Below are 10153 nucleotides of genomic sequence, written 5' to 3'. Positions count from 1 at the left end.
AACGCTTCATCCATCATAGAAAGCGAGCAACGGCAGGTAAAGGCAGAAGCAGCAGTTATGATTATTGTGAAATACGGGAAGCAGTATGGCCAGAGAAAGTACTTGGCTTTCATTTCATTCATTTTGGTTGGAGAACATCACAGTTGCTTTTGAAAATTACGCCTTAGAATATACTGCAACCAGGCACAAGTTTTCTTGAATTGATTTTATTATATCATTACTAGTTTCTGGTCTGAGCCCTTCGTCAGATGGACTTCTTTTACAAATGTAGTGGTATAGTAAAATCACTTCAAGAAAACATGTGGCTGAATGCAGTATTTCATAAAGTGTAATTTAGCTTTTAGATGCCTTATGTCAACGCTGCTGGTTCCATCTCCGTGTCACTTTATTGAAACTCGTCATTGCCGTTCCACCAGCGGATGGCTGCCATTACTTTATCAAATCCATCACAATCCGGTCTCGGAGGACCAAAATGTTAGCATCCACAGACGGAACTGTACACTGTAAATGTTGCCAGAGGGCCGTGCTTGTAGGAGGGCTGCATAATGGTTTGGATTCTTTTGAATTGTAATGAATGATGACAATTGTTGAAGTCATTTATTATTCACATTAAGTTAATATTCACACATTAAAATACACAAATTTGCCATTTAGTGAACATAGCATGCGTCCACAAGCTTAGGGCAGCCGGCGACCAAGAGTCTATTCGGGGCTGTTCTTACCGTCACAGCAGGAGGTGTACTGATCAGGGTATGTACGTGGACGAGGAAAAAAAATTCCCGGATTTCCCGGTTAAAAAAACATTTTCTCCCGTATGAACATACACTTTTTCCGTGTTAAGTGACAGTACACTTTTCCTCGTAACTGTAAAACTTATCAATTCTTTGAATGGTTGTGATTTTATACACCGGCGTAGAACTGGCCGGCGCTTTGGAAAACCATACTCAGGAAAAAAAAAAAAAGTTTTGGGAAGATGTCGTACGTGCAGCAACATGTACACATTCTTACACAGAGTTCATCTTGCGTAAAAGGAAATTTACCTTGAAAGTGACGCTTTTCAAACAACCATTCGGAATATTTTCCTGTAGCCTGTTAGAAATAGGTTCGTTTCAGCAGCTGCCAGAGAGCGTCACCGCGCTTGCGCAGTTACGATGATGCAGGATGCTCGTACGTTTGTACGTGTAAAACATTAAAACATCTTACATTGTGTCATAAAAGATACAAGACATCTGAGGATACTCAAAGAGCATGGGAACTTCGTGAACCATACTAAAATGCATAATACGGCTTAAAGTGCACATTCGTATGTCCAGATTCGGATGTAAATTTTCTTGGATTATCAGTACCGTATTATCTCATGTTTGGTTCTTTATTATGCATAAAGCCATACGTGCTAGAAGGTAAAAACGTACACTTGAAGTGCAGCGAACAGTTGAAACTAGCCAATAGTGAGGAATTAAACACTTCGTTTCAAGTAAATTAACTGCCTCAACAGAAAAAGTTGATAAAAGCCAAATTTCTTTAACAAACAGACAAAAATAGCTTCACTGTACTGCAAGGCGATTAATGCTTGATTGTAAATATGATGCTGGCAACAATCAGAGCAAAATGCCTCTGACCTTTGGAGGTGACGGAGTCCCACCTCTAACTGACAAACCAGGGACTCCTATGATATAAGGGGGCTATGCTCCAGACTGAACGCTGAAAGGCATAATCAGTCTTAAATGATGATGATGTCAGAAAGGTGGAAATAAAATCTGACACTAATAACATATTTTAGGCTTCTGTAATTATGTGGATGTTTTTTAATTCACTTGATAGCTCCCGGCCACAGAAATCCGTTTTGTTTTCATTTGACGTAAGAGCAATAAACGAAGAGGAAACAGCAAAATCACTTAACGTAAACACGGGTCACGTGGAGACTACCACCTCCCCACTACAACTCACACTGCTCTGTGCATCAGGTCCAGATCTAAGATATTTCCGAACCGGGCAATATTAGATAGTGGCGCTCACCCTGCCTCGAGTATTTGAGGTAACACGCAAAAAATTTAAAAGAAACGGCTTTTCAAAAATATCTTCATTTTTAGCGCACTTCTTTCTGGAGAGTCTGATACATAAAACATATATGTTCCAAGGAACGTAAGACATGTTGCTTGGTCGTAAGTGTGCCAAAGTACAGCGCCACGCTTTTTCATACAGCATTCTTCCATCGCACGTATCTGTATTTCGCGCTGTGCAATTCAAACGTGTAATATTTTGTAATGGGTGCTATAAAACTATATTCAGGAAAAGTGGAAATTGAAATGTCCTGTGGTGCCTGTTCTGCTCCCAGTCGGCCGGTTTGACATACTGCCCCTCTCTTTTAAAAAAAAAACAACCTCGCAATTAATACTGGATGGGATTATTTGTAACCGGCAGCACAAGAAATGTTCGCAAAATTTGCAGTCTTTACTAGCTATTAGCTAAAAACTTGCTGTTTTGTGTGACATAAATGTGGGATACATAAAACCATGAAAGACAAGAGACAAGCAAGACAGTACACATTTCTTCAGTCCTTAAGTCCTAGCATTTTTTTCTCTCTATCTTGCCACAGCTTTATACGGCGTACTTTCCTTTCTGGACAGAATCTATTACCTCATCAAAATTCGTCAACGTTTTGCTGCATGCAAAAACGAAATGTAGTTGTCTAATACTAGAAAAGCTGTACCCAAGACTGGCGTGGTTCCTCGATCTGATTACATGTGTTTTGTCATTGTCTGCTAGATAAAACGAAATAGGAGAGCCTGAAATTGCAACAATTGTTAGGCACACCAAATAAACGAGACTGTTTTGGCACAAATGGTCATTTTTATATCACGACAGAATATAATTCACGAAGTACGAATGTCAAATGCTATTGGGCTAACTACAAGCAAAACGTTTTATGTTAGGAAATAGCTTCGCATTTCATTCACACTTACTAGCTTCTGAAGCATGAGATTGAAGCAGTAGTACGAAATTTTTATATAAATTTGGAATCGTCATATTCTTCCAAAATTTGTCAGAGTCACCGTTTCTTCTCCTTCCTCATTCTAACAAACAATATTGTCATCAATAATTCTGTAGTTAAATTCGTGCCAGTGTCAATACTTACTGTCTGGTTAACTTCACTAGCCCTGCCACAATCACCGGTTTAGTTATCCTGACTTCATTCTCCGGTTAGGTGTTATTATGTGTTCGTATAACTCGTTTTTCGCGCTACTCCCGGAATAGAATTTTAGCCGCTGCTAGCCGGGGACTGTATAACTGGCCCTTAGTAGTATAGCGGTCTGGCAAAACATTTTATGTCAAAATTTCATTTTCCTTTATACACACAGAAGATAATACGTAATCTTTTGTTACCTGTTATTCCTGTCAGTCGCTGATTTCCACTCTGGTAGTCTAAATCTATGGATTTCGCTAGTAATTATAACAAAGCTGATCATTTGCAAACCCTGTCAACCTCATAAACAGCGATTGTCATTCAACCGTTCGACTTTATTCGGCACACCTCGTATAGCCCCGTCCCATTTTATCTGCAGGAAAGTTTATTTCTAGGTGCGATGGGGATTCCCCTGACGGAGACACCGCGTACACTACGCACGCTTTCAAAAATCAGATTACAACTCATTCAGAAATCAGAATTTGTTCAAAAATCAACAGGGATGCGTTTTAAAATCATATGAGTAACTGACACACCAACGTGCGCTGGATGCTAGGCGCTTTGTGAAACAAGGTCTTTTTCGACGGTACTACGAATTTGGTGCCCCCCACCTCCGAAACTGCCGCCCGGGCCAGACACCCCGGGTAGTCCCCGCCCCCTGGTTCCGGGCCTGTTGCGCATCGCATACGTGAATCTGGCAGCTTAGGCGCATCAGCAAAATTTTTCTGGACAGCATCTGGCTGCCTGCTGCTACTGCCCATACAGCTAACTGCCACACTTCTGTAGCCAGAAGCGGGAGAAGACGCAACTCATACGCGACTCAACTGCGCATGCGCGTGAGCTCGCTCGCAACCACTCAAACGAATCTAATGTAAACAGTTGTGACGTCACGCTAATCGGAGGCAATTCGTTGTTACGAACCAATGTGTAGTCTTCCTAAGGCCTTTGACACATTTTGCTGCTGGCAGACGCTTGTATGAGCACAGTGTTTAGTTGTTGTACATGGCGCATTCCCTTTTCAACTTTCTTTTCCCCTCTCGTTAATGTTTTTTTGCTGCAGTATTGTTCTGCAGTAGCGAGATACAGTAATATACTTTGCTAAAGTATTGGTTCTTACCAGTCAAAATAACAAAAAGTTAACTGGAAACTAAAGCAATGAAAAATTCCCGGAATTCGAAAAAAATTCCGTTTTTTCCTGTTTTCTCCCGGATGAAAAAATTCCCGGGTTTTTCCCGGATCTCCTGGGTCATATACGTCCTGTGTTAGTTGCCCTTGGAGGGGTGGCCTACTGACCACTGTCCATCAGCGACAAATGCCTCGAGAGCGGGTAGCACTCTCCAGTGACTCAGCCAAATGTAGTGACTAAACAGTGTGTGAAGGCTAATGTCCCGAACAATTTAAGAACTTAAAAAGGTCTTCACCAAGAGATTGACTGGTTCCTGAGGAACGTTCATGCATATAATTTATACTGTTATGCCAGACAATTTGGCTGGCGGTACATTCATTGGGCTACCCATGGGAAGCTGGGTCAGGTCACTGGTTCAATAAATTATCAACTACAACAGACAATGACATACTTCACTACTTATTTGGATTTTGCAAGAAATGCAGGCAATGTGTTTGATTCCTCACTTTTAACTGAGAGATGAACCTCAGTCACATAACTGTCAGACTACTGAAATATCGAGATGTCTGTGCACGTAAGTTCTAGTACATGGCAAGATCTGTTAATGTAATAGTAGCACCGTCACTTTTAGTGTGTGTTGTCCAAAGTAATAGTCTTCAAATTCACAACCAAAATTTATTTTAATTCTTCAGTTATGACTCATACAAGTAAGGAGTTCAGTACATCAACATAAGTAATTACAATTTTTAATTGAAGACTGTTAACCCTTCAACATCAGAAGAACCTATTGATAACACAGAAGGAACCACTTATTGCCAACCTTTTGTGTGATATTGAGGAACCACTTCATAACGATAAAATACTGAACTTTAAGTTATCAGACATACTAGTTCAACCACTTATAAAATGTATAGTATTTAATATCAGAAAGATTTTAAAGCGAATAGTCAAGAATTATATTAGTTATCATCATCCTGGGTTTCTTAGTTCCACCATCACACCTGTTAAATGGGAATCAGACTAACAAAATATGGTGCAATTTTACCTTCTTCCAATCCTTTCAGGTGAGTAAAATTGTTTACTCTTATTTGAATAATTTTAAACCACTCTGCCATAGTGTAAGGTGTTTACATCAGTGATTTACAGGGTGGTCCAGAAGTGTGGAACCATTCTACAAAACAAAAACAGTTTGATAAACAAAAAATTAAAGTAGACCACTATGACATGGGACAATCAGATAATCTGTGAAGCTATGTCACCAACATGGCAGCCATTATGGAAACCACCATTTTGGATGCAACTCTTTAATATTTAAATGGAAAGGTAGTCACAAATATAAAATAAATGAGGGCTGGGACAACAATAACAATGGTGCCTTACATATGATCATTTCTTTATTCATACTTTAGTTATCTCCTTTGTTTCTTCCTCACTGGTGATGTGAAAGCTGATGGCATTAACACCAGCCAAACACACTGAGTGTGTACTGATACCATGAGAGAGGAGCAACCATGTTATCACAGACGATTTAAACCTACACCACCCAGACAGACCATGCATTACCCACATTGTGGTAGTGAAACATCTCACAAAATTCCAGGAAAACAGCTCTGCTGCAGAGAGATCGAAAAATGGATGATCAAAAATGGCTACAGATGATGCAAAATTAATCGCAGTCATTGCCTTGTTATGTAAAAGTTTAGAGTGCAATGCTCACTGTGCCTCGGAAGAAACTAGAATACAAATGTCATAACGTCTCATTAAGCATGATGTAGATAATTGGGTTCAGCTTCCAGAATGGGTGGTGAGCAAGCTGGATGAAAACTGTAATTTCACCTATAACATACTGTTTACGGACAAGGCTAATTTATATCTGAATGGCGAAGTAAATAAACAGATTCACATATATCAGCAAAATCTGTCATCACTGGATGGATCCAATTAAGGTAGTCGGTGCACAGAAAGTGATGGTTTGGTGTGGAAAATGGGCTTCTCATATTTGTGGGGCCCTTTCTCATTCAGTGTAAACTACTCTCCAGGCACACCCAGCTATTAAGTTTTCCTAGAGATGGACTTTATGAAATGACCATCCTGCTACCCGCATTTAAGTTATCAGATTTTTATCTGTGTGGGCCTTTGAAGCATCTGTGTAGATCAAAAGCCTTGCACACATCAGGAAGCAAATTACACTTCTGGTACATGTGTCAATAACAGTCAATAAGAAATGGGTGAAGCAGATAACAAGCAACTTGCAACATAGTGTAAAACACATCAACCATAAATTGTAGACTGTGTGTGATATCATCACCAGCATTAGCCTTGTTCTGTAGAAAAGTGACACGACTGGAGAGTGAGAAAGCTGTGCCTTGAGCGACGTCATTGTTTTTCTCATATAATTCTCTACCTAATTGTTTAGTCACATGAACCCATTTCCATCTGAAAATTACAAATGTCATCCAAGATGGTGAATTATAAAATGGCTGCCTTATTGACAAAATAGCCTCACAGGTTTTTCCCCTCTCCCATCTCATATTACTTGACTTCAAATTTCTGTATACCTACCTGCGCTTGTTTCAGAAGAGCAATATCACATCTATAGACCACCCTGTACATTAACACTTAGATTCAGATTTATCAACATGAATAAGTACATTTCTCCTTTTTCTTGTTCTTCCCCTTCTTCATAGCAATGTGTTTTATGCATGCCACTTGCAGTATATTATTGTTGGCCTCGCAGTGGTTTGTCCCGTTGCCCACTGACAATGCAACATCTGTTGGAAGGTGGCTTTTGTCCAGCCTAGAAATGGTGTGTTGGGCCTTCTATAATACATCCAAAAAAGTGGTATGTGATAGGTGCCTATTATGGTGGCTTAAAGGCTAGGGATTTTCCCATTATCACAGACTCTTTCCAGGATGTCTCGGAAATAAACTTGCAAAAATTCCTGGCAGGAAGAAGCAATTTCCTGTGGAGTACTGCTAATGGGAGCAGGAAATGACTGAGCAAAATGCCTGTGTTCTGCTCCTCAAGTCGACTGGCTGAAAGACCTTAATAGCAGAGCTGCTTGGAGCTCAAAAAATTCACGAGTCAATCTGCTGCCCCCTGGATGTTGTCGTCATAGCCTCACTGCATCAAATGCTGATTCGAAACTGTTATCAGTTTGGAAGTTGGCGATATATGAGATATTTCTTTCTGCACAGGAAACTCAAAGAAGAGCACAGAGGTTTTTCATTTTTAATATGAAAAAGTCTGATAGAGGGTGCACATGTGGGCAGTAAGAACAGCCCAATATCATATTGTGGCATTACTGGGTACCTTGAGGTGAAATTTATGCAAGACACATACTTGGCAAGGTGTGAACTGAAGCAAATAAATTACATTTGTTTCTGTGGAAATCTGAAGTGTGGTGTTTTAGGCAACTTAAAATGTCAAATGTAAACTTTTACCTTGTTCTGTCTTTACAGAGATTATTGACTGAAGTTACTACCATTTATTCTTAACGGTGAAACTTTTCCTGCCCAATAGTCGAATCTAGGAAACCAGTCTTCACATATTAAAGTGAGGCTGATGATCAGTAAGACTATTTTTCAAGTGTACCAGTGCAGAATACTGATCTGCATTCACCAAGGAACATTTCTTCATAATCAAGGCAATATGTAGCACAATTTGTCCAATGAGTCACGACTGCACGATTTCTGGCTGCAACCGTGATTGAGACTTCATGTGATACCGTGCCCACTCTGAGAGAGTGATGGAGAAATGTTTCACATTTATTAAGTTCCCTGAACACAAACTGCAGTACATTCACCAAGGAGAAAGTAATCATACGTTAAAATCAAAACAGATGTACTTTTTCGCTATTTGAGGCTTTTCCGTTGTAATAATTGGTTCAGTGGTTCATGAGCATTGCATTGGGCAGCGTTGTGATAGCTGCACAATATTTCAATGACACAGCTGCTTGCCATCTTCACGAACTTACTAACATGTTGCTGCAGTGGCTCACCAATATGTGCGTTGGCTCGACAGAAAACCACTGGTGCCAAGGGGTGACCCATTTCTCCAGCAGGAAGCATTGGATGTCGACATCCTCTATGATTCATCTACGATGATGTTAGAGCCCCACTCCTTAGTGTCAGCATTTTTCTAGCAAGCCAGTGCATATTCAGTGAGCCACTGCAGCAACCCATCAATAAGTGCCTTAAGATGAGAAGCAGCTATCTCCTTCAAATATTATTCGGCTCTCACAACATTATCCAATGTGACGCCTGTGAACCACTGAAGCAGATGAACTTTTCTCCCAGAGAAATAAATATTACACTGCAACACAGGAATCTGTATTCACAAAACAATTTAAAATGAGTGAGTATTTTACGTATCACCATCTTTTGTTCTAGTGTGCTTAAAAATTTTTTATAACGATGACAAGCAATGTGACATCTACTTCATGACCTTAATTTACCAAATAAGCGGTACCATAAGTGACTTTATTACAACAGTGATATAATAAACTGAGTTTTAGTTTTCTTGCAAATGGTGACATAGAGATTCCCAGAGCACTATGAAGAAGAAACAAATTCATAACTAATGGGAATGGACTTGGGATTGATTTAATAAAAGGATAACAAAAACAAAATTGGGGAAATTATTAAGTACTTTATTGCTGATGCTGCAGCCAAAGCAATATATTTTCATCTTGAGTTACATAATTAGCAGCAAAATGTGTCAAGGTAAGACGGTAATTGTTAAAACATTAAATACCAATCAGGTATTCTAATGTTAAGTACAGCTACAATAACATATGGTCTTTTACAATGTACATAAATAAATAATCACTTTAACATGGTCATAAATTAGCATAAGACCTTAATTTAACTTCAAATAGTAAGAATTACACTTGTTCATAGCATTTTAAGAAGAATGAAAAGCATAGTTACCGAGTTGCTTTGACTGCATACATATCACACGTCTCAAATTGTGAAATTCTGGTTATGAAATCAACAAACTGTTAAAAGCAACTGATGTATATGAAACAAGATCCAATTCATACAGTGAAATATAATATGGCACATGTCCTTATAATACACAACATAACTCTTATATTTTAATAAAAAAATAAATGAAAAGAATATGAAAGAAACATAGATTTTACTAGAAAATGGAATTATTATCTAAAATAATTACTGTACACTCAATAAAAACAATGACAGCATGGAACTTTGGCTTCTTAACATTGTCTTTGAAAAGAAAAATCCTTTCGAAGTTGCACAAGAGTGGCAGCTTTCTTGAAGAACCTCTTGTCATCGTTGTACCTTGTTTGAAGCTCTCCATTTTGCATAAAAAGTAGCAATAGACTCAATGTTGATCCCTTCGAAGAGAAAATAAGAAACAGTTTTTGTACTTGCTTGCACATATTAATTTCAGATTAGTGGCTATCAAAGGATAATAAAAGCTAATTAGTCACAAAACAAAATTTTCTCTTATGCTTGTATTACATTGTGTTATGGATGGAGAAATTAATTGAAATGAAACACTGTAGCATTGTTCTGTCATTTTATAAAAAGCTATGGATCACAAATATGTCTGTTGCAACTCCTCCACTGTTACAATTACCCTGCAACTTATTCTTCTGGACATATTATTGTTATCATTATTTTTTCTTCATATGTCTGTAATAGTAGTGCAATATAACATCTTTCTCTGAGCTAGAATATACATCTGACATACTAACAAAAATATGCTTTCTCCATCCTCTTAAGTTAGCACACATCAACTGCAAGTTTCTGCCCCTTTAGAGTAGCCCCTTAGAGGGTTTCCAGCACGCGGCTTAGATCACCTAGTATAGTAG

The 10153-nt window shown here is 38.8% G+C and overlaps 1 protein-coding gene across 1 annotated transcript in view; it reads right to left on the bottom strand.

Moving 5' to 3' along the window:
- Positions 1-8941: 8941 nt before the first annotated feature.
- Positions 8942-10153, bottom strand: part of LOC126281955 (nonsense-mediated mRNA decay factor SMG5) — a 318742-nt gene continuing 317530 nt past the window's right edge. The window contains exon 16 of the mRNA XM_049981327.1: positions 8942-9673. Coding sequence (XP_049837284.1) covers positions 9606-9673 — 68 coding nt within the window. The 3' untranslated portion in view covers positions 8942-9605. The remainder of the gene's footprint in view (positions 9674-10153) is intronic.

This window comes from Schistocerca gregaria, chromosome 7 (assembly GCF_023897955.1).
Source record: "Schistocerca gregaria isolate iqSchGreg1 chromosome 7, iqSchGreg1.2, whole genome shotgun sequence".
Classification (NCBI taxonomy): Eukaryota; Metazoa; Arthropoda; class Insecta; order Orthoptera; family Acrididae; genus Schistocerca; species Schistocerca gregaria.
Note: the sequence above shows the minus strand (reverse complement) of the source record. Positions and strands in the feature narration are given on the sequence as shown.